The 22,176-nt window shown below is 40.6% G+C and overlaps 7 protein-coding genes across 8 annotated transcripts; 4 read left to right on the plus strand and 3 right to left on the minus strand.

Moving 5' to 3' along the window:
- Nucleotides 1-7: 7 nt before the first annotated feature.
- On the minus strand, nt 8-1,516 carry LOC108616176 (dehydrogenase/reductase SDR family protein 7-like). The gene is made up of 5 exons (XM_018011187.2): nt 1,250-1,516; nt 1,043-1,186; nt 766-982; nt 458-703; nt 8-392 (listed from the first exon to the last, which is right to left on the minus strand). Exons 1-5 carry the CDS (start codon nt 1,409-1,411, stop codon nt 181-183), a joined length of 981 nt encoding a protein of 326 aa, XP_017866676.1. The 5' UTR covers nt 1,412-1,516; the 3' UTR covers nt 8-180.
- A 47-nt stretch (nt 1,517-1,563) lies between these two features.
- Nucleotides 1,564-2,672, plus strand: CIA30 (complex I intermediate-associated protein 30). Its single transcript, XM_018011224.2, has 2 exons — nt 1,564-2,130; nt 2,194-2,672. Exons 1-2 carry the CDS (start codon nt 1,663-1,665, stop codon nt 2,608-2,610), a joined length of 885 nt encoding a protein of 294 aa, XP_017866713.1. The 5' UTR covers nt 1,564-1,662; the 3' UTR covers nt 2,611-2,672.
- A 794-nt stretch (nt 2,673-3,466) lies between these two features.
- On the plus strand, nt 3,467-5,267 carry Gnpnat (glucosamine 6-phosphate N-acetyltransferase). Its single transcript, XM_089465071.1, has 6 exons — nt 3,467-3,877; nt 3,951-4,161; nt 4,217-4,344; nt 4,400-4,461; nt 4,525-4,744; nt 5,165-5,267. The coding sequence occupies exons 1-6, from the start codon at nt 3,863-3,865 to the stop codon at nt 5,204-5,206; spliced, it is 678 nt and encodes a 225-aa protein (XP_089321197.1). The 5' UTR covers nt 3,467-3,862; the 3' UTR covers nt 5,207-5,267.
- Wdr24 (WD repeat domain 24) lies at nt 5,027-8,368 on the minus strand. 2 transcript variants are annotated; one of them, XM_089463940.1, is made up of 8 exons: nt 8,135-8,368; nt 7,432-8,074; nt 7,044-7,376; nt 6,904-6,985; nt 6,674-6,838; nt 6,111-6,572; nt 5,865-6,050; nt 5,027-5,803 (listed from the first exon to the last, which is right to left on the minus strand). In XM_089463940.1, the coding sequence occupies exons 1-8, from the start codon at nt 8,361-8,363 to the stop codon at nt 5,447-5,449; spliced, it is 2,457 nt and encodes an 818-aa protein (XP_089320066.1). In that variant the 5' UTR covers nt 8,364-8,368; the 3' UTR covers nt 5,027-5,446. The 2 variants fall into 2 exon arrangements, with proteins under 2 accessions (XP_089320066.1, XP_017866623.2); XM_018011134.2 differs by having other exon boundaries at nt 6,904-6,988; nt 8,135-8,367.
- Nucleotides 8,369-8,426: 58 nt separating this feature from the next.
- IntS11 (integrator complex subunit 11) lies at nt 8,427-10,626 on the plus strand. The gene is made up of 3 exons (XM_018011147.2): nt 8,427-8,768; nt 8,836-9,810; nt 9,866-10,626. Exons 1-3 carry the CDS (start codon nt 8,555-8,557, stop codon nt 10,468-10,470), a joined length of 1,794 nt encoding a protein of 597 aa, XP_017866636.1. The 5' UTR covers nt 8,427-8,554; the 3' UTR covers nt 10,471-10,626.
- A 252-nt stretch (nt 10,627-10,878) lies between these two features.
- Nucleotides 10,879-12,156, minus strand: ATPsyngamma (ATP synthase, gamma subunit). The gene is made up of 2 exons (XM_089464865.1): nt 12,017-12,156; nt 10,879-11,965 (listed from the first exon to the last, which is right to left on the minus strand). Exon 2 carries the CDS (start codon nt 11,943-11,945, stop codon nt 11,052-11,054), a length of 894 nt encoding a protein of 297 aa, XP_089320991.1. The 5' UTR covers nt 11,946-11,965; nt 12,017-12,156; the 3' UTR covers nt 10,879-11,051.
- Nucleotides 12,157-12,216: 60 nt separating this feature from the next.
- yata (N-terminal kinase-like protein yata) lies at nt 12,217-16,975 on the plus strand. Its single transcript, XM_018011121.2, has 10 exons — nt 12,217-12,704; nt 12,782-13,314; nt 13,376-13,599; nt 13,664-14,069; nt 14,138-14,780; nt 14,839-15,003; nt 15,065-15,210; nt 15,267-15,395; nt 15,461-15,863; nt 15,933-16,975. Exons 2-10 carry the CDS (start codon nt 12,934-12,936, stop codon nt 16,058-16,060), a joined length of 2,625 nt encoding a protein of 874 aa, XP_017866610.1. The 5' UTR covers nt 12,217-12,704; nt 12,782-12,933; the 3' UTR covers nt 16,061-16,975.
- The last annotated feature ends 5,201 nt before the right edge of the window (nt 16,976-22,176 follow it).

Below are 22,176 nucleotides of genomic sequence, written 5' to 3' on the forward strand. Positions count from 1 at the left end.
GTATGAATGCAGTAATTATTTAATTTATTAATATTATCATTAAATGTTAATGCAAATAACTAACTAATTTTTTTAAACTGCACACTGTTGCAATATTTTTTTATAATTTCCCATTTCAAGCAAAATTAAAATAACAATAAAAAAAATGAAACTAAACTTACAGAAACGAAACACATTTACTTAATTAGCTTTTTTCTCAGCCTTTTCCAATTTTGAGGCCCGTTTAGCCATAATCCAAAAATAGAGAGAGGGCAACAAATGACGTAAGTAATAGGCAATTTTAGCCTGGACATCGCTGACAATTATATCTGGTTTCTTGCGCATAATGCATTGTAATATGCGTTCCGCTAACTTATCGGGCGACATGCCCTTGGCCGTAGTTTCATCCATTTCTGAAAGCGAGAGAAATGCAAATGAATTAACTACCAGCTTACTTATGAATGGCATTTATACTTACTGCCATAGTTAGTGCCCGCTCCCGTCAGAGCATTCATTGAGAGCTGTGTGCGTATGTAACCAGGACTGACACAGGAAACGTACACATTCTTATTGGCCACCTCAGCACGCAGCGCATCGGCGAATGCTTGCAGTGCATGTTTGGAGGCGGAATAAGCTGCTCGCTGAGGTATCGCAAACTTTCCTTGCACAGAGCTAATGAAGCATATGTGACCACTCTGACGTTTTACCATAGAAGGCAACAGAGCTATTTTATATTAGATGAGCTAGATAATAAACATTATCGAACAAAAATTTACTAGAAAATACCTTTTGTCAACGCCACGGTGCCAAAATAATTGACCACCATTACCTTTAGGTCGACGTCAATAGCTGTGGTGGCAACATCGGCGCGTACACTAATGCCACCATTATTTATCAAGATATCGACTTGATTGTAAACACCCAAGGCGCGTTTAACAAAATCTGGCATAGAATTAAGTTCAGATAGATCCAAGGCCAGAACGGTGGGCGGGTATGCGGGATCCTGCAAGTATCTATATATATCAATATGAATATATCAATAAAAGTAGAAGACATAACTTACAACGTCCAGTTTCATTAGATCCTTCTTTACGCGCTCCAGCTCTTCAACCCGACGGGCAGCTAAGATAATCTTACAGCCCGCTTTATAAAAGACGTGCGCAAGGGACTCCCCCAAGCCAGAACTGGCACCAGTTATCAGCACAACCTAGAAGAATTTGATACCAAATTTAGTATAAAACAATTTGAAACTAAATTTATTGTCTTCTACTTTGCCGGGTAATTGGTTTCGGTACTTCTGGGCGCGAAAGCGTTGCCATAAATTTATGAAGGCCAGTGGCAAAGCCACAGGCATTAGGATGCTCCCAAGTATCCAGTACAACACATTCCATTCACTGCTTGGTGCACATTTTTCAACTTGGTCTGACCTCATACTAAATTATTATGTCCAATTTCGAAGAACTTTGCACTGTTAAAAGCACTAATAACAAGAACAATATCCACTTGTGCCATTCACAGCGAAGGGTCTGCAAATTTTTATTGCAATGCCATTCACAAGCATCTGTGGAGCATTGCTGCTGCCGCAATGATGAGAATACCAAAAATGCACAGCTGAGATTTGTTACGTTGAGGTTCTTGGTGCCGCTTATTTAATTGTTATTTTATTTAACAAAATATGTTAGTATGCACTGCCTAGTCAGACAAACGCAACGTTTAAGTTGCTGGCTCCCAGCAGCGCAAATTCATACAACCGCAGTGCAGCGCACGTTTTGGGAGCGAGAAAAGAAATCCGGCTACAAAACAAAACTACCGGAGCCATCAAAAAAGCAGCTTATAATTGATGGACTACGGGACTTAAAAGAGGAAATCAAGCTATGGCGTCAGGAAGTAAAAGAAAAACTCGAAAGCGATCCAATTCTAGTATTTCGACCCGGAGAAACGGATATAGTGTTCGATTTCAAAGCACCGGATGTACTCGATAAATGGACAGTGACAACAGATGCGGATCACGGTGAAGGCAAAAGCAAAGCCACATTAGAGCTAAGTGCTTCAGGGGCCGGACTCTTCCACGGCGAAGTTAGTTCTCAGCATACCAAGGATGGCATCATCAAGCGCACCGGCTATGCGAATATACGCACTAAGCGTGTGCGGGTCAGTAAAGGTTAATAAGTCACTGCAGGATTGATTTCTAATTGCAAGTCTATTTCCTAATAGAAATCATTTAAGCGAGAGTCTACATACGACTGGACTCAGTACAACATGTTGATTATGAAGGTGCGCGGCGACGGACGCAGCTATCTAATTAATTTACACACAGAGGGCTATTTCGATCTCATGTGGAACGATATATATCACTATGTACTTTATACACGCGGTGGCCCTCACTGGCAAATAGCAAAGATACCCTTCTCCAAGTTCTTTCTATCCTCCAAGGGTCGTGTACAGGATCGTCAGAATGCAATACCTCTGGATTGTGTAACTCACTTTGGCTTCTCTGTGGCAGCCAAAAAAGGCATGGATGGGCCATTTGGTTTGGAAATTGACTATGTGGGATTGGAATATGATCCCAGCCATCAAGAGGAATTCGCCTACGAAATGTACAAAACACCCAAGTATATTGTAGCTACCTAAAAACAAAAATCTGTTAATTGTAGAATATTGAGCATTCAAAATAAATGCACGTTTGTTTTAAATCGTTCTCTCTAAATTTCTCTCTCTGTCCGGGCAACTCTACTCTCTTGAATCAGCTGTTTAAATGTTTACAATTGCACAGTCTTTAGAGCCGATTGTTTTGGTGGTCGTCTGTTAATATACAGTTACAGGTGCTTTTTACAATTCGGTTTTACATTTTAGGTATTGAAAGGTGCTTCGATTTCAACATACATATGGCATTTCACGACAGCCAAACAAAGCCGTGTGAGCGGTAAACGGTTCGCAATTTTCTTTTGCTTTGCACCACTCGGATGCCGCTTCAGTCTCACTCTAACTTTGGTTCCTGATAGTTGTTGATAAAACAGCGGAAAAAACTTCCGCCTCAACGTTACGTCGCAGCTGCTGTATTATTAATTTTATCTATATATCATACGTAAATAACTGATAAATAAAAATGGTGCGTATTTTTAGCATACATAAGAAATTGCCAACTAGACAAACTTGCATTAGCCAACAAAAACGTGACCATGGGGCGGCCATTCACACAACAGCCCGATACGACCTTGAATTGTTTTGCTAATGTAATCCTGTTCATAGCAAAAGAAACACACACACCTCAATCAATAACTAGCCAGATCGATTGTGCTCGGTTAGGCGAAGATTAAATACACTGAAACATATTTTTTTAATTTAAATGTATATATATATATTCATATATATACAAAATAATTGAAAATATTACTACATACTTTCTTACATACATTTGTATGAATTCATTGTGTTCACACAGGGACTTTAAAACTATTCGCACTTGAAGACTTTCTCAAACGGACAATTACAAATACATATGTGAACATGTGTGTGTGAATTTATGTAGTAGGTCTTATCATATGCCTTTGGATTATCTGCTTCTTCTTTTTACTCTCGCAAACTGTCACACTGCTAAGCATTGAGGCAGGCTGACAGGCTCGACTGTTTGTGTCCATGATAAGTATAAGTACCCGATTCCTTCAATTATAGTGTATAAGAAAGACTACACATTTTACCGGTTTGCGGTAACGTTTCGAAAACATGTTGGGCAAAAACCAGTCCAGCCAACGACCAACGAAAGCGACAGCAATGTATGAAACCAGTTGGCAGTTACCATTCCTGCTAACAACTTCAGCCGCTATTCTGTGACTGTGTTGGCTTATCAAGTGCTGACGTTGGTCTTTTTAGTAGACGACGCAAAATGGTGCAATATACGGTAGACGTTTAATCAAATGCCATTACAACATATACATATATACTAATTAATAATCGGCATTCACTGATTGCAGCAAGAGACGTATCTGTACGATCCGAACGTGCTGCTGAAGCTTGACTTTCATCGCAGTCCAGCTAAATTTCAGCCTTTCATCTCGGCTGCCAATCCGGGAGAGTCGTGGCTGCGGGTGCGCCCATTAAAGGATACGGACTATGATCGCGGCTTTCTGCAGCTACTCTCTCAGCTCACGAATGTGGGCAATATAACACGCACACAATTTCTGAGTAAGTGAATGTCTTTTCAACGTACTGCAACAGTTCTTAATTCGTCGATTCTCAGCACGCTTCTCGCAGATGAAGGCCAGCGGTGATTACTATGTAACGGTCATTGAGGATACACGGAAGGGCGAGATAATTGGTGCTGCCTCACTCATCATTGAGCGCAAGTTTATACACAATTGTGCAGTGGTAGGTGAAATTCCTATCTGAAATATCAGGGAATACATACTACCTCTCATTGCAGCGCGGACGTCTTGAGGATGTAGTGGTGAATGACACGTATCGTGGCAAGCAGCTGGGCAAGCTGTGAGTTGAGCAACATTAAAGTGTTTATATGTACTTCTGCTATAACTTCCGTTTCGTCGACAGCATTGTTGTCACCGTGTCGCTGCTAGCCGAGCACCTTGGCTGCTACAAAATGTCGCTCGACTGCAAGGACAAGCTCATCAAATTCTATGAATCTCTGGGCTATGCTCTCATACCCGGAAACTCAAATTCTATGACCATACGCTACGACGAGGATACGCCAACGTTGAAGCGTAACTCCACTTCGGCTGCCACTGGCGCGGCAGGCGATGCTTACCAAACTGTGAGCCTCGATTTTGCCTCTTGACAATTAGCCGCCAACGCTGCTCCAAAATCCAAGCTATAGATCATCACCCATCTAAAGCGACGAACTGCGCGAGGCGCAATGTAAACACGTCATCAAATGGACACATCCGTAAAAGCTATCAATTTCTCCATTTGTTGCATTTATTTGAACATAATCAATTGCAAAAATTTCATTGCGCTTGGCGCGTGGATTTTTGGACAGCGCTGGCAGGCGGTGGTGTCATTGTGGTTTACACCACAATGGCATACAAGTAGTTAATACATGGCTTAGACAACCGTAATTGGTTGTGCTCAATATATTTTTCAAATTCTTACAGAACTCACAATTTTACAATTTTTTCTCTCCTTTCTGCTACTGAATGTGGGCGGCGCCCGTTTTTTGTTTAAATATAATAAGGTCGTTGTTATAATGCCCTTCAAGAGCACGTTCATCAAGTAGCCATCATTTTTTACAAAAAGTATATATAAATATAATTAATAATAAACAAGTAATGCCAACAGCTCTTTATGTACAATTCTTTAAATATTCGACGGCACTTAAACAATATTTGCTGCTAGACAACCTTTGGGCACTATTTGTAAAATATTATGTTTAATTTTTTCATCACATTTGAACACTCATCCAGCGCAACTTTAGCTGCGCTGACAATTCGGCTTAAGTGTAGGGCTCGTCTGGGTGTCAGGAAAACGCGCACAAGTGTCCACACTTGGGGCACTTCGAGTGCTTGGCAAAGTACTGCTGCAAATGGTCGATATGACCGCCATGGGAGCAGCCCTGACACCAAGCATACACGCCACGCACAATTAGATTACAGACGGTGCACTTAGCCGACTGCATAGACTTGCATTTGTCACAGTACCAGCCCACAGCGCCGCCCAGCGCTCGGCCACATTCGCCGCAGTTGGTTGGCATGACCGTTGACTGTTGGTTCAATTGCCGCACGGAGCGCACCCAGGCGCGATTGATCACCTCACAGGCCTCGTTCCAGAGCTCGTAGCGATGCAACTGATCCACGTAGGTGTGAAACCAGTGCTCCTATCAGAGAGTAATTATAACTTGATGCTGAATGCGAATACAACTCACTTGACAGACTTACCACCACGACATCTTCAATGGGCAGCAGCTGGCGTGCCTCGCCCATAACAATTAATATGGTCAGAGCGGTTTGCACATCGCCAACATCGTTCTGAAGCATCAGGGCGTCTACCACGAATTGATGTGGCTCCCACATGGGTATGGGAGGCACGTGGCTCACCTTCAATATGCTCGGAACTTGGGGTGGCTAACAAATTCGGAAAAATATTTATTAAGGTTTCCATTCAACGAGGAATTCCTTTCTCACCGGGGACTTTTCATGTTCGGATGCCTTGAGATCCAGCTGTGAACGAACTGCTTGTACATCATGATGCAACGCCGTGTCCGGTAATGCCAGAGCTTTTGTTAAGTCCGCGGGTCCGACATAAATAAACCCGTTGCGCAACAGCTCAAAGTTGTCAAACGTAATCTCACTAATGATTTGCGTTTCAGAGAGTATCACCGAACTGGTTGGCGGCGGATTTTGTTTGCCACCGACAGCCAGCTCATCTCCATCCTCATTGACATCGACTGCTTCCAGCTGTGTCTCTTGGCTATTCCCATTCATCTCCTGACCCTGATCGTGTGGCGTCCAATCGCTGGCCACTTGTGCAGCACGACGCAAGGAAATGGGATTCTTTTGATTGGAGAACGAGGAGCGATGCTCGAAGGGCGGCTCAAAGTGTTTGGTGCCATAGAAGAGTTTAATGAAGTTCCATAGTGTGGTAGCCTGAAAGTACAACAGTTTGCTTAGGTAAACATAGGATTGATTGATATGAAATTGATCTTTTTCATCATCGAAGGTTCACTAACGTCATTGATATTTCTTACATTATATTTTCCGTATTTCCGGGAGACTTCTGCGTTGTGTTCGCACAGCTCGGCTAGTTTCCTGCCGCTCAGCAGCAGTTCCCGGGCACACCCAATGAAGACTTCATGCACCCGCAGCTCTGTAGTAGTATCGTGTGCGGGAAATTCAGAGCCTGAGGCCATGTTCTATATAGGGCCATTTTCAATATTAAAATGAAGCTTATATATTCAAATTTTCTGTTCGTTATTACCACATTTTTGAGCATAAACATATACATCTTGGAATGGTCCAGATGGAATTGAATGTTGCCGGGCATATTTGATTTACGGCGACTTCTATAAAGATCAATACATGTTATTATAGATAATGTTTCTGTATGCTTAAACTCACATAAAGTTGGTACTCTTGGTATTGGATAAGCCACTCGACTTAATTGCATATTCCTTTATTTTATTGGCAAATGAGATGTCCCCATGTCTGCCCAAGCTGGCGCCCTGTGCATTGGCCTTCAAAGCCGGACGTGTAGCATCCTTGAATGCGTGCTTATATATGCTGGAATCCTTGCTTGTAGAGAGCAAGCAATGCGAATCACTGCCCTGCCATGCAATGTCCGTTGTGACGTTTGTGTGGTCATTAAAGGAGGCAAAGGGTATATAGGGACGCCGTATATCCCACACGTGTATGCTGTAGTCCACCACAAGGGCGCAGCTGGCTATGTGATAGCTGCCGATAATTATTATTATAAGACTGCTAATCAATTAATATCTTATTAGCTTACGTTCGCTCAGGCCGCCATTTAACACGGCCAACTACGGCGATCGTATGTATGGTGTACTCCAAACTAGCACGTCCGTCCATATTCCACACCTTGATTTGCTTATCCCGGCTGCCGGTAGCCAGCCAATTGCGTGTAGGATGCCAATCGCAGGTGTAGATGGGTCCACTGTGCGCCGTGAACTGAACCATGCACTTGTCCCACTTACGCATGTCCCACAACTGAACGGTTCCATTCTCTGATACGGCGGAAAATACATTCGGCGAGTGCGGTGAGAACTTGAGATCGCGAACGGACTCCGAGTTGCTGAAATATGTGTTCACGGACGTATCGAAGCGTATGTCGAAGCACTTGATGGTGCCATCCTGTGAGCCAGATATCAAAATATTCCCTTCTGTGCTATGAAACGTAACTGTGTGAGCGGTGCGCTCGTGCTCATTGTAAACGAGCAGCTGCTTTTGCCGTCCAAACTTGGAAAGATCCCAAACGGAGACAACACCATTGGTGGCTGCCGTGGCCAAAATATTGCTATCCAATGTGCTCCAAGCAACATCATTAGAGGAATAGCTGAGATTTTGATTTTTGCCGACTCGCATGTTGCACACCTCCGTGAAGCTTTCAGCGTCAATCGAATAGACTTTGAGCACTGGGAGGAAACTTTTCGTTAATCTCAGAAATAGAAGCTCAGGAATGGGGTTTTACTTACAGCTACGTCCGGCAACTGCAATTTGATTATGCTCCTTGTTTAAGGCCAAGGCGTTGGCATGGCCTTCCATACAGATTCGTAGCGATACCGTGGAAGGACCCGCATCCTCCAGCGTATCAGGCATTTTGAGAAAATTGTATGGACCGCAAACCTCTCCGTTTGGACTGAATTGTTGAACAATAAAACTGAATTGAACACTAACATAACCAATGTTATCAACAGCGAGCATAACATAACGAATATTTTGCTATAGCTTTAACAGAATAACTCCTCACTCATGCATCAACATGCTCCTCATATGCATCAACATCTGTGGCAAAAGTGGCAGCGCTGTATTATCACCAATCGAGGAAAACAGATGGCCGGTGGCGTTAACAAAATCTCCATTGCATTAGAATTTTTCGAGTACTCGCACACACAATGCCGGATATTAAAATAACACCATTAGGCGCCGGTCAGGATGTAGGCCGCAGCTGTCTACTACTGTCAATGGGCGGTAAAAACATAATGCTTGACTGCGGCATGCATATGGGCTACAATGATGAAAGACGCTTCCCAGACTTTTCATACATTGTGCCCGAAGGACCAATTACCAGTCACATTGATTGCGTGATCATATCACACTTTCATCTTGGTGAGCAGTAATTAATTTCTATCAAGCTCCCAATAGCACTTGTATTTAATCACATATATATACTTAGATCACTGTGGCGCTCTGCCCTATATGTCGGAGATAGTGGGCTACACTGGTCCCATATACATGACTCATCCGACCAAGGCTATTGCACCCATTCTACTGGAAGATATGCGAAAAGTGGCTGTTGAACGCAAAGGCGAATCGAATTTCTTTACAACACAAATGATCAAAGATTGCATGAAGAAGGTAATACCCGTCACATTACATCAGAGCATGATGGTGGACACAGATCTAGAGATTAAGGCCTACTATGCAGGCCATGTGCTTGGCGCCGCAATGTTTTGGATCAAAGTTGGCTCCCAAAGTGTTGTCTATACCGGCGATTACAATATGACTCCGGATCGGCACTTAGGCGCGGCCTGGATTGACAAATGCCGACCGGATTTGCTTATAACGGAGAGCACATACGCCACAACAATACGAGATTCCAAACGCTGTAGGGAACGAGATTTCCTTAAAAAAGTACACGAATGCGTTTTAAAAGGAGGAAAAGTCTTGATACCAGTCTTTGCATTGGGACGAGCGCAGGAGCTTTGCATTCTGCTAGAAACATATTGGGAACGCATGAATCTGAAATATCCCATCTATTTTGCACTGGGTCTCACTGAGAAGGCGAATACATACTACAAAATGTTCATCACTTGGACGAATCAAAAGATCCGCAAAACGTTTGTACACCGAAATATGTTTGATTTCAAACACATAAAGCCCTTCGACAAGGCATACATTGATAATCCAGGTGCAATGGTTGTCTTTGCCACCCCAGGCATGTTGCACGCCGGTCTCTCGTTACAAATCTTTAAGAAATGGGCACCGAATGAGAACAATATGGTCATAATGCCCGGCTACTGTGTGCAGGGCACAGTGGGCAACAAGATTCTAGGTGGTGCCAAAAAAGTCGAATGCGAGAATCGTCAGATCATAGAGGTCAAAATGGCCGTGGAGTACATGAGCTTTTCGGCTCATGCCGATGCCAAGGGTAATATTAATAGATACGTCCAGATTGCATCAAATAAGTCTTATATTCATTTTAGGTATAATGCAGCTCATCCAGAACTGTGAGCCCAAACACGTAATGCTTGTCCACGGCGAAGCTGAGAAGATGAAATTCCTGCGAGCCAAAATTCGAGACGAGTTTAATTTGGAAACATATATGCCAGCCAATGGTGAGACCTGTGTAATCTCTACGCCCGTCAAAATACCCGTGGATGCCTCGATTTCGTTGCTGAAGGCGGAGGCCCGCACCTACAATGCTCAGCCACCGGATCCAAAGCGTCGTCGCCTCATACACGGCGTCCTGGTGATGAAAGACAATCGCATTATGCTACAAAATCTGACTGATGCCCTCAAAGAGATTGGCATTAATAGACATGTGATGCGTTTCACATCAAAGGTCAAAATGGATGATCCAGGACCAAAGTTGCGCACCAGCGAGAAGCTGAAAACGCTGTTGGAAGAGAAGCTGATTGGCTGGAACGTAATGCTACAGGAGAGCGGCATTATAACCGTAGAGACCGTTGAGATCAATGTGGAGGAGGACGAAAAAGATCCCAAGCAAAAGACTATACTAATTACTTGGACTAACCAGGATGAAGACATTGGCGCTTACATATTGAATGTTCTGCAGAATATGTGCTAAAATTAGTTAAGGAACAAAACGGCCAGTCTAATCAGATTTCTGATCGAGCCTTAACGTGTTCAGCACGATTCCATAGCTTTTAAGCAACAAGTTAATTGTAATTGTGGTTTTTGAAGTTATCTAAAATACATTTAACACCTATTTTCAAAACAATAATGAAGATGGCGTTATCTAGTATACAACTTTGTCCGCAACGTCCTTGTACCACTTTCTGAGATATCGGAGAATGCTGTATTAATATATTAAATTATAGGTTAGTTACTTAAAAGTCTCCAAGCCATACTTGGAAACAAATGAAAATAGGCTACTAGCCGAGTAAATATAGGAATTAAACAAAGAATTTCGTAAGGGAAAAAATTAACAAACAAAAAAAATACCAAACTATTACTTATTCTAACCAAAATTCGATTTTTTCGTTCCACGCTATTTATTCTGGTTTTTATCTCAGATAATTATAAGTTTTATATCATTTAACACGCAGCAATGGCGTTTTCGAATCTTCGTAATGTTTGAATTAGGTTTGATGAAATCGTTCAAGCTAAAGCTGCGGCTCAAACTGGAGTGTGTTACGAGTACACTTCTTATGTCAGGGCAGCGGCACCAGAGATGATTTCAATCAACTCGCGAGTGATGACAGCCTGTCGGGTGCGGTTGAATGTGAGGGTCAGCTTCTCAATCATTTCACCGGCGTTCTTCGAGGCATTGTCCATGGCAGTCATACGGGACGATTGCTCAGAGCAAGCGCCCTCCTTCATGGTGTAGAAGATGAGCGAGGCCAGAGAGAACTCCAGATAGCTCTTGATGACATCGCTGTCGAGCGAATCGTAAACGGCCAACTTCTCCGACTTCTCCACAGTGGGGCCACTGTAGATGGGCAACGTGGAGCACTTGTACGAGACAACAGACTTGAACTGGTTGTACACGATCTTGCCCTCGGTATAATCGTACCCGGTCGACAATACCTCATGCGCAATCTTGGATGCATCCAGGAAAGTAGGTGGCAGACGGCCCACTTCGTTGGCCACCATCAGGATGTTCTTACCGTACAAACGGGACAGAATGGCACGCGACTTGTCGCCAACGCAGAACACCATGGTGTTAGAATCATCCTTCTGCAGCTCGCCACGGATGAGACGTGCAACACCGGTATGCACGGCACCGCAGAGGCCACGATCCGAAGTTACGGCAATAAGCAGCTTCTTGGGCTCGACAGCTCCATCAGCCTGCACTTCGGTCTTATCAAAGAATTGTTGAGCACCAATGCCATAGGGACGCGCTGCCTTTAAATCACGCTCGGCACGGGAGTACTTGGCCGCGGACACCATTTTCATTGATTGCGTAATTTTTTGGATGTTCTTTACGGATTTGAGGCGCATGGAAATATGCTTCAATGTGGCCATACCACGTTGCTGTTGGGCAACATTGGTGGCTTCAACAGCCATTGGCAGCAAAAGCGTAGTACGTTGCATCATCATCCTGTGAGCTGTTGAAGTTCCTGCACAAGAAATTAGCACAAATATTGCCTGAACGTACAGCGAAAATTTACCTGCGTGAAGTTGGCAGCGAGACGAATGTTATAACACAGGGCGGTATTGCCAGACTAAGCAACTGTCAAGTGTTTGGCTGTGAATGTCAGCAACTGCTCTGAATTGCAAGCACTTAACCCTTCAATATTAAAAACGAATCGAAATTTTAGTCACATATTAGTAGATAAATTATTGTTATAGATTTATTTATATCAATTATATTTTTAATTAATCAGATAATTAGTTTTAATTTTATATGAATATTAATTATTCAATCGATAACATTGCGCCAAGTCAGCTGCTCATATATTCGATTGTGTGCCCCTCAGCTCGCGTGTCATCACTAAAGTAACCAAAAGCAAGAAGAAGCAAAAAGCTGACGTACTCGGGAAAAAGTTTAGAAATAATTAAGCAATTGATACACATTAGACACAACGCAGTAGTTAATAATGTAATATAGTGCAAATATAAATGCGTTAGTCTTTAATTTTTCATTAAGCCCAAATACCACACGACTTGCAAAACACAAGAGTATGTTGAAAAATTGTTGCTGTGCATAGAGGAAGCCAACAACAAAAGTCGAAGTCAGCCGAGTCGATGATAAGATTCATGAATGCGTAGATAAATCATAAGTACAAGTATCCAACACGCTAACAGCTGGCATAAAAAAAAAACAAAAGGAATACGATAAATGCAAACGTCTGAAAAGTATGTAGCTGGCAATAGTTTTGATGGTGGTGGTGGTGCACACGCATTAACGTTAACATCTCTATCTCTCTCGGCAGCGCCTCTCTTCTACTGCCTTAAACAATAGTCAACAGAAACACAGACAGCAACAGCTGTGTGTGTGCGCGCGTGTGTGTGTGTGGGTGTCTGTGTTGTCGCATTTTGTGTGTTTGTCGGACGTAACAAAATATTGAGCCGTCGAGCAAAACACATGATGTGGTCGTTCTTCTCGCGCGACTCCTCCAAAGACTTTCCGTATGACATTGGCGAACCCGTTGCTGGCTTTGATAACTATTCCATATGGACGCTGCACAAGGCCAAACGCAAAGGCACCCTAGAGGAGGTCTCCGTCTTTGTTTATGATATACGAAGTGGATCCGAGACGAAAAGTGAACTGGCCAAGGCGGCACTAAAACGCCTTAAAACGTTGCGTCATCCCAGTATACTGCAATATCTAGACTCACTGGAAACGGATAAGATGCTATATGTGGCCACCGAGGCCGTGGAACCACTGGGCACATATTTCACCAAACTAGCCACAGACAATGTACAAAAGGGCCTCTATCTGGCTTGGGGCATCTTTCAAATTACGGCAAGTCAAATAATGAGCATATTTGCACTCATATAATTATACATCTTTCATATATCTACAGCGTGCTCTCTCCTTTCTCAATAACGATGGAAATTTGCGGCACAACAATGTCTCTGCATGGTCGGTCTTCGTCAATTCTTCCGGCGAATGGAAGCTGGGCAGCCTGGAGTATGTCTCTGCTGCTGATGGTAATCCCATGCCGCCCGCGAAAATACCCGTAACGCTAGAGGTCTATGATGCGCCGGAGAAGAATGATCCGACTAAACTCAAGGCTGCTACCAAGTGGTATACACCGCATATATATTTATGTTCCATCACATACTTAATTCCATAAATCTCGTTTCAACAGCTCTGTCGACATGTGGGGTCTGGGATGTCTCGTTTGGGAGGCCTTTAACGGCGTGCTAAAGCAGCGATCCAATCTCAAGGACATCGAACACATACCCAAATCACTGCAATCTCTATACTGCGAGCTCGTTGGTGCATCGCCTTCAAACCGGCCCAATCCAGCTGATATTATAACGCGCTGTCGCAAACCAGGCGGGTTCTTTAAAAACGATTTGGTGGACACACTGCTCTTTCTTGAAGAAATTCAAATCAAAGACAAAGCGGAAAAGAATCGTTTCTTTAGCGGGCTGACCACGCATCTGGAAAACTTTCCAGATAACGTTTGTAAACACAAAATACTTCCACAACTGATAACAGCTTACGAATACGGCGATGCTGGCTCAGCAGTACTGGCGCCCATGTTCAAGGTAGAGTAACCATACATATAACTATATATAAACAGGGCATTAACAATTTGTTTCACATCTATATTTAGCTTGGGAAGCTGCTGGACGAAGTAGAGTATCAGAAACGTATTGTGCCCTGTGTAGTGAAGCTCTTTGCCTCCACGGATCGCGTGACCCGTTCTCGTCTGCTGCAGCAATTGGATCTGTTTATTGCGCATTTGCAACCGCCGGTGGTAAATGAGCAAATATTTCCACAAGTAGCGCATGGCTTTCTGGACACCAACGCCACCATACGCGAGCAGACGGTCAAATCCATTATTCACCTAGCGCCTAAGCTGAACTACAACAATCTCAATGTGGAGGTATTGCGCCATTTCGCTCGACTACAAGCACGCGACGATCAGGGCGGCATACGTACCAATACAACAGTTTGCCTGGGCAAGATTGCGCCACATCTGCATCCGCAGGTGCGCCAACGTGTTCTCGTCTCAGCCTTTATACGTGCCATGCGCGATCCCTTTCCGCCAGCACGTGTTGCTGGTGTTTTGGCGCTGGCAGCCACTCAACAATACTTTTTGCTTAGTGAGGTGGCCAATCGTGTCTTACCATCGCTGTGTTCTCTGAGTGTTGATCCAGAGAAAACTGTACGCGATCCGGCCTTTAAAACAATACGCGGATTTTTGGGCAAATTGGAGAAGGTCTCCGAGGATCCCAGTCTGCGTGAAACAATGGGTAAGAAGTTGGATACATAACACAAATTGAAATGAGAAGCTAACGCATTGAATTGCAGAAGCGGATGTTCACACCGCAACGCCTTCAATTGGCAATGCTGCAGCCACATGGGCGGGCTGGGCAGTTACAGCCGTGACAGCCAAGTTCTATCGCAGTCAAAGCGATTCGTCCAGACCCAGACCGCCATTAACAGGGCGGAATCTATCGAAGCCAGCGTCGTTGGGTAAGTTTTACATAGAACAAAACTCAAATAGAAGTAGTAATATGTAATTTATTTGGAACAGAACAACCATCGAGTAGCAGCCTGTCGACCACTACAAGTAGCGTTACATCCATGACATCCTTGGAGCACGAAAGTAACGATACCTCCGCCTCAGCCTCTGATTATGGCAACAACGATTGGGATAATGAGAACTGGGGAGAAATGGATGTAAATTTAATTTGCAAAATACTCAAAGCTTTATTATATATAAATTCTTTGTGTAGACTTCACAGGATCCAAGCAGTCCGCTTGCAGCTAGCTCCAATAATGGTCAACTGATAACGACCAATCCACTGAGTGAAGTGCGCGATGGCTGGGACAATGAGGAATGGGGTAGCTTGGAAGAGGATCCAGTAAGCTAATGCAACAAATTATAAATATTGTGAAATGAAATTAATATCGTAACACACTTTCATAGTGCGAGGAGGAGGAGCAGGCGGAACAGGAGCAACAACAGCAGCAGCTGGCCAGACAATCGATATCTTCAACGACATCATCTAGCCAGCAACAGCAGCGACCGCTGTTGCCACACCAACATCAACAGCAACTGCAGCAGCATGAGCTAAACGATCTTATCGAGCCGTTGGCCAAACTCAATTCACACAACACCTTATCGCCATCGCGTCAGCAACTGCGACCAAAGGAACTGGCAAATCTTTCGAGCAGCGCCAACACTTCACCAACAACGCCGGGCGCATTGACCAATTGCAATAACATCAGCCCGCCAACATCACATTTGAATAACTCAACGCATAATGCCAATTGGAACAGCGACTCCTGGGCCGACGGCGAATTTGAACCTCTAGACGAACCCGGTTTAGGTGGGTTCGAACTAGAATATAAACCTAGCAACGTGCTTAACTAACATCATCATATCTTTTTTATCACAGGTAACAGTAAACTGGACGAAGCGCGCCGCAAACGAGAGGAGAAGAAGCTGCAGCGTCAGCGGGAACTGGAGGCGCGACGAGCGCAACGTGCAACTGGCCCATTGAAACTGGGCGCAAAAAAGCTTTAAAAGGATTTACAGATGACAAAACAAAAAGAAATAGCAAAAGTGCTTGAAATTTTTAGCATTGTATATTTATTAGCTCTTATTCCAAAAGAAAAACAAAAACAACCAACTATAAGCCTAAAGTGTATGCATGAATTGTAAAAACTCTGTGTGCGTGTGTCTGCCTCTCTTGATGTGTGTGATTGTGTCAGTATGAGTATGAGTGTGTATGTGTGTGTGTGTGTGTGAGCGGCGAGTGTGCATTGAATGCCAACTCGATGTCTAAGTCTCCATTTCGATTTTTTGCCCCTAGGCGCAATAAAAATTTTGCATACTTATTAAAATTGTCACGATATTATTTTATGCATTTACCTAAATCCTCGTTAGTCTAATATCCATAAATGTAAAACATACTATACTAAATGGAAAATAACATACTAGCTAGTAAATAATTTGCAATTTATAACATATTAAGCCCAACAACTATGGCATGATTGTGTGTGATCGTATGATACATGAATGCTTATGCACTTTGTTACATAGACTCGGGCGGGCTATTTAAATAAATTTAAATGTATTTTGCAAACATGTCAGAATCAGATGGCACAGCTAAGCGTTAATCTCAGACACGTTTCAAAGCTACTTGTATAATTAAGTATTTTCTACTCCACTTCCATTTTCATGTGGTATGCGTGTGTGTGTGTGTATGTGTGTGAGTGAGTGTTTATGTGTACGTATGTATTATCAACAGAACCTTTATTAATTTGCTCAGCCATTTTCAGAATTATAAAAAGAAAACAAATCCAAATAACATTAGTATTCCAGATCTTGACTTTTTAGGAACGCTGTAAACAAATTGTAATGTCATTTTTGCTGTATGCACGCAGCAAAATTGATGAAAAAAAATAAAAAAAACAATTGTGACTTTTAATAAATATATATATATTGTATTTTTATATAGTAAATACATAAACACATACAGAAAAATCGCAAGCAATTATGAAACGAAATAATTTGTAAGCTTTTTCGTATAACAATTTGTACGTAGTAAAAATTGCACCTGTTATTGCCTATGTTGCTCTATATAGGAACAAGATACCAAAACCAAAAACAACAAAAGAAAACCCAAATTTTTGGTAGCAACAATTTTTAAATGTGAATTTTCCCACTAACAGCACCAAGCGCAAGCCATTTTTTGCATGTCAAAGTTACATAACAAATATATAATATATACCTTACTTCACACATATATATAAATATTATATATATGTATATTGAAGCCTGTATATATTTGACCTATATATATATATATATATATATTTATATTGTATATATATATACATATACGCCGATTTTTTCCAATACCTCAATATCAGTGTACAATTTTTCCATATATATTTTTTAATATTCAAAACAAAAAAAACAATAACCGCAAGTGAAAAACTAAAAAAAAAAAATGTTAAATTTTGAAATGAAATCTGATTGTTGTCATCGTCGCATCAGTTGTATATGAATTGGTACATCTATTGCAATTTATCTAGCAAGAAGGTATTAAAAAAAAATAAAATTACAAAAAAGAATCCAAATGAAACGTAAAGCTACCTAGTTCTAGAAACCGAATATTTGTGGCATTCATTTTAAATAAAATTTCTAGAAAATACAATTTTCAGAGCAACATAAAAATTAGAAAATGAAATTTATATGAAAAAAAAATTACGAAACACAAAAAAAAAACACCCAGAAAAACTAACAAAACATGAAAATTCATTGTTTAGACAAATTTTAAAGACTGCAAAAAAATTCATTAAAAGTGGTAAATGATATATTGAAATAATAAAAAAAAAATGAAAAAATAGGAAGAAAAACTAAAAAATTTAAATTATTTAGTACTAATCATCAATAAAAATAAATTTTGAAAAATTTAACACATCAATGGCAAATATTTGAGTTAAGACAAAGCAGTTTTGTTTCGTTAAATGTAAACAACAGGCAAAGGATTTAATTTTCTCTATATATATACGGCATTTATAGTCAATATTTACATATGTAAAGACCGAATCGAGTATGTAGTTTTAGTTTTCGTCTTTTATTTAATGGACCGGCACTGGCAGCGGAGTCTTTTGTTCGGACAACGCTGAATGCAAATGGTCCGTCGATTCTGGAAATTGGTTTAACAACTGTTTCGCATTGTTTGCTAATTGCAACAATTAAACCAATGGCATTAACCGCTTCGTGTATTGTATTTAAGTGTCTGTTTGGACAGCTGTTTTCTATTTTTGTTGTTGTTGGCAGTGGCTCAAGGACCACTAAGATAGAGAACAGAAAAAAAGTGTCCGCATAGATCACACAGCCAGCTGACAGACATCGGGCTGTATAAATGCAATTAACAACACTCACAGATGTTTCTTTATTTAAGCTATGAAAGGCAAAAGAAGTAAACCTTTTTGGGCTCTTCTTCTGCACCTATTGTCATCTTAATTGATTCTAACTGCTCTGGGAAAGCCTTAAAGTAACTTGACAAATCACGTTTCAGAACTGAAGATTGACATTGCATATTCTCAAAATATTTAAAGCCTACTTTTTGGGTGTTCTGAAAGAATATTATTTTAGAAATATTATTATAATTTGTTTTTGAGCTGAACTTGAGAAACATCAAACAGATTTGATCCATTTTTGAGATTACTCATCACGGTTATTATTATATGCTACACTTTCTTTTCTTTCTTGACAATGTATTTCAACATGAGGGTTTTTAATATAGGGGCACTATATTTTACAGTCCTTAAAATTTTTATAATATGGGGGCTTTTATTTTTCTTTTAATATTGAGGCTACATTTTTTTTTTAATGTGTGAGCCCTCATAATAAGTGGGTTGCCAGGTTTTATATATAATATATTTACTAATTAAGACTAAGTAAAATATACTTTAACATTTACTTTTTATTAACCGAAACATATTTTACCTGATAGATATGACAGATTTACCAATATATGTATTGTGATATAAAAATCAATTGATCTTTCTCCTCCTCAGAGCTAAGCTGTCCCTAGCATCTCTCTGTCTCCCTCTGCCCTATTCACTTCTTCAATATGCTCACTGATATATTTAAACACAATGTTTACAGATTATTATTATAAGCTGAAGAGCGATAATAAGGGCAATTGGCAAATGTCGTGTCCGCAGTTTAAGACCGACAAGAGGAGGGGTCTGTCATGCCATATGCGAGCTGATGCTCAATTATATCAGATCGCTTCACGCCGCACCGTCACGCCATTCGTTTGGGGCGCTCCACTTACTTATTTATAGGTACGACCAGGCCGAGCCGAGCCGAGCCGCAAACTTTGCACTAATTTGATTTGCTGCATTTCTCACGCGCTCGTTTTGGCTGCACTTGAATTTGAATTTGGATTGGCTTCGAGCTGCCCTTGCCATGAGTCAATCACTCACACAACGAGCTGTGCTGGCACCAGCATTGCTCTAGTTCAGTATGACTAACTGGCTGATACCCTGGGGACGCAGTAATAATAGCGTCTGAGCTTATCTAAGGCAAATTTCTGGAATTTTCTTTAAATTCAATAAATAACAGATATTTACTTTTAATATAAGTATATACGTTTGTATACGACTATAATGACAGCTGTGAGAGATCCCTATATATAATATTTTTAATTAGTTACAATTAGTTATTGCCATAAATCGATAATTATCGATATACCCAATATGCAGTTTGCCACAAATTGAACTAGCCCAATTCTTGATGCTTATCTTGCTTCGTTTATAGCTTCGTATTGTCACACCTGTTAGCTCATTAACCCATCCAGCCTATTTTAGCCACCTGCAATGGGTGCACAGCATGAAATAGTTTCGTTTGGCACATAAGAAAAATAAAACAAAACAGCGAAAATGTCTTTGGAGTGTATTTTTAGTTGCTGAAATCATTGCTAAGAACAATTTCCATAGTGTAAGGGAGTGGCGCGGGGCGGAGTGGGGGAGGTTTGTTTGGTTGACAAGCAACAACAATTGCAATAATCACAGCATTAACAACAATGCAGCACGGAGTACGCTTACTCATACTTACTTACTGCCCAGCCTAGAGAGAGGGGCAGAGAGAGAGAGAGAGCAATAGAGAGGTTGGAGAGAGAGGGGATGAGATCGCGTGTCTAATGTGTGTGTGTGGGGCAGAAAATGAAGCGAACTGCCGTGATATTGTCGTAATCGTATAATTAAATACTGCTGGATCGTGATAAAGCCGTGCAAATATTGAGATCATTATGTTAATGCCTAGGCTAACCCACCGCCAGCCCTCCAGCTACCAGGCCAAGTCAAGCCAAGCCAAGACAAGCGGCGTCTTGGCCACATCAAATGCCACCCATTTTTGCGCTTATTAAACTTGAAATATCATTGTTGATATTTTCGTTGTTAATGTTTTTTTTTTTTTTTTGTCACCGATGCGGTTAATTTGGCACGCAGGTGTGCTACAACAACAACAACAACAACAATAACTGCAACAACAAACAATCTACTAAATGCACAACATTCATAAAATTCACATAATTTTCTCGCTTTAAGCGTGCGCAAAATGCATTAAATGCTTTTCATTATTGTTATTGTTGTCGCAGCAGCAATTGCATTTGACAACAGCAAAACTAAATACCCTGGAAAAAAACATTGCAAATAAATATCAAAGATAATAACACAACATTTTGAAGTACCATCATCTTTTTACTCTAGGAAGTTTAAAAGGAACTTAAAAGAAATTGAAGGGAAACTTACAGGAAATTTATAGAAAATTTAAAAACTTTATTGAAAATTTTAGAAGTATAGGAAATTTTGATAGATATATTATGGTATTTTCTTAGAGTACATATTTATATATATATAGAATTTAAGTATGGAATTAAGTAAAATTTACGTATGTATATGCAATTCAATTAAAGTATTTTTAGAGGTTTTTTAGGGAATAAATATGGAATTAGTAGAAAATTTATTCTACAATTTTTGGGGAATTTATAAGAAATATCGATATACGTATAAATTGAAATTTATTAATATTTTTTTCAATTATTGCCTTTTTTATTATGGAGTTTATTTACTTATATAGTGCTTTAAAAGAAGTCAAGGTAGATAATTTTTAACTTTTATAGGGCATCGCACTGGCTAGCATTCTTTTCAGTTTTATTTTATTTTTTTTTTTTTTTTTTTTTTATTTTTGCAATTCAAAGTCGAACCTTAGCGTCAACGTTTCGCATTCAATTCAATCAAAGCGCAACGAGCCGCTGCCTTTGGCTTTGGCTCAAGATTTGTTTTCGGCGTCTTTTGTTGTTGTAATTGTTGTAAAAAAAATGGTTGAATACTTCAAATTAGCTGCAGTTTGCATTGCTTAATGTTTTAATGTTCATGTTTTACGTTTTGTGTTTGTTTTTTGCTTCCCCAATATTTGTTTATTTTTTTTTCTCTCTCTCTCTTTTAGGAGCGGCTCTACAGTATTCTTTAATCATTTTTGTGTTGCTGCTCTTAGATCTTGCACGATTTCAGCTATATTCTACTGATCTTGAGACCTGCACATGATCAAAGCTAATAATAGTTTTATCGTTTTATGAGCCTGCCTGTTGACTTTGGTTGGTAGCGTTAGCACTATTCATATATATATGTAGTATAGTCAAAATGTACTTGATATGATCATTTAAATAAATTTGGAAATAAGGTGACTAAAATGTAAAGGAAATGGAAATCAGTCTTGATAGCTATTAGCACTATGACTAAATACTAATTTGGAAGCAATAACTTTTGCTATCTGATATATACTTGAGTACTTTGGTAATAGCAGCTACTTGAATTTTGGACTATATTGTCTTTCCAGATAGGCTGTCACTAGCCCTATTTAAAGGTAATACAGTCAGACGTAATAGTAACGGCACCATAGACCACAAATACTGAATGGAAGCTATCTTCTTACAAGTCAGCAGAGATAAGAAGGTAGCAGCGATCGTTTGTAACCGAGTGATGAGATCATAATGTTCCTATGCATGAATATATATACATACATATATACAAATAGTATACAAATATATATTCATCTCTGCTTATCACTCTGAGCTTGGGTCCGCACTATACAAATAGCATTAAAATTCCAGGGAA

This window comes from Drosophila arizonae, chromosome 2 (assembly GCF_054131065.1).
Source record: "Drosophila arizonae isolate 15081-1271.41 chromosome 2, UAZ_ARI_1.0, whole genome shotgun sequence".
In the NCBI taxonomy this organism is placed as follows: Eukaryota; Metazoa; Arthropoda; class Insecta; order Diptera; family Drosophilidae; genus Drosophila; species Drosophila arizonae.

What these genes read in the sequence shown, in the direction of transcription:
- LOC108616176 (XM_018011187.2), bottom strand. Translation starts at nt 1,411, where the DNA reads ATGAGGTCAGACCAAGTTGAAAAATGTGCACCAAGCAGTGAATGGAAT. An exon ending in ATCTAATGAAACTGGACGTT is followed by an intron (nt 983 to 1,042) that starts GTAAGTTATGTC and finishes AGATACTTGCAG; the next exon opens with GATCCCGCATACCCGCCCAC. An exon ending in CACCGTGGCGTTGACAAAAG is followed by an intron (nt 704 to 765) that starts GTATTTTCTAGT and finishes AATATAAAATAG; the next exon opens with CTCTGTTGCCTTCTATGGTA.
- CIA30 (XM_018011224.2), top strand. Translation starts at nt 1,663, where the DNA reads ATGCACTGCCTAGTCAGACAAACGCAACGTTTAAGTTGCTGGCTCCCA. An exon ending in TACGCACTAAGCGTGTGCGG is followed by an intron (nt 2,131 to 2,193) that starts GTCAGTAAAGGT and finishes ATTTCCTAATAG; the next exon opens with AAATCATTTAAGCGAGAGTC.
- Gnpnat (XM_089465071.1), top strand. An exon ending in AACACGCACACAATTTCTGA is followed by an intron (nt 4,162 to 4,216) that starts GTAAGTGAATGT and finishes GTCGATTCTCAG; the next exon opens with CACGCTTCTCGCAGATGAAG. An exon ending in CAGGCGATGCTTACCAAACT is followed by an intron (nt 4,745 to 5,164) that starts GTGAGCCTCGAT and finishes AAATATAATAAG; the next exon opens with GTCGTTGTTATAATGCCCTT.
- Wdr24 (XM_018011134.2), bottom strand. Translation starts at nt 8,363, where the DNA reads ATGCTCGCTGTTGATAACATTGGTTATGTTAGTGTTCAATTCAGTTTT. An exon ending in ACCAAGAGTACCAACTTTAT is followed by an intron (nt 6,989 to 7,043) that starts GTGAGTTTAAGC and finishes TGATCTTTATAG; the next exon opens with AAGTCGCCGTAAATCAAATA. An exon ending in TGTTTATGCTCAAAAATGTG is followed by an intron (nt 6,839 to 6,903) that starts GTAATAACGAAC and finishes GGCCCTATATAG; the next exon opens with AACATGGCCTCAGGCTCTGA.
- IntS11 (XM_018011147.2), top strand. Translation starts at nt 8,555, where the DNA reads ATGCCGGATATTAAAATAACACCATTAGGCGCCGGTCAGGATGTAGGC. An exon ending in CATATCACACTTTCATCTTG is followed by an intron (nt 8,769 to 8,835) that starts GTGAGCAGTAAT and finishes ATATATACTTAG; the next exon opens with ATCACTGTGGCGCTCTGCCC. An exon ending in GGCTCATGCCGATGCCAAGG is followed by an intron (nt 9,811 to 9,865) that starts GTAATATTAATA and finishes TATTCATTTTAG; the next exon opens with GTATAATGCAGCTCATCCAG.
- ATPsyngamma (XM_089464865.1), bottom strand. Translation starts at nt 11,945, where the DNA reads ATGATGATGCAACGTACTACGCTTTTGCTGCCAATGGCTGTTGAAGCC.
- yata (XM_018011121.2), top strand. Translation starts at nt 12,934, where the DNA reads ATGATGTGGTCGTTCTTCTCGCGCGACTCCTCCAAAGACTTTCCGTAT. An exon ending in GGGGCATCTTTCAAATTACG is followed by an intron (nt 13,315 to 13,375) that starts GCAAGTCAAATA and finishes ATATATCTACAG; the next exon opens with CGTGCTCTCTCCTTTCTCAA. An exon ending in TCTAGACGAACCCGGTTTAG is followed by an intron (nt 15,864 to 15,932) that starts GTGGGTTCGAAC and finishes TTTTTATCACAG; the next exon opens with GTAACAGTAAACTGGACGAA.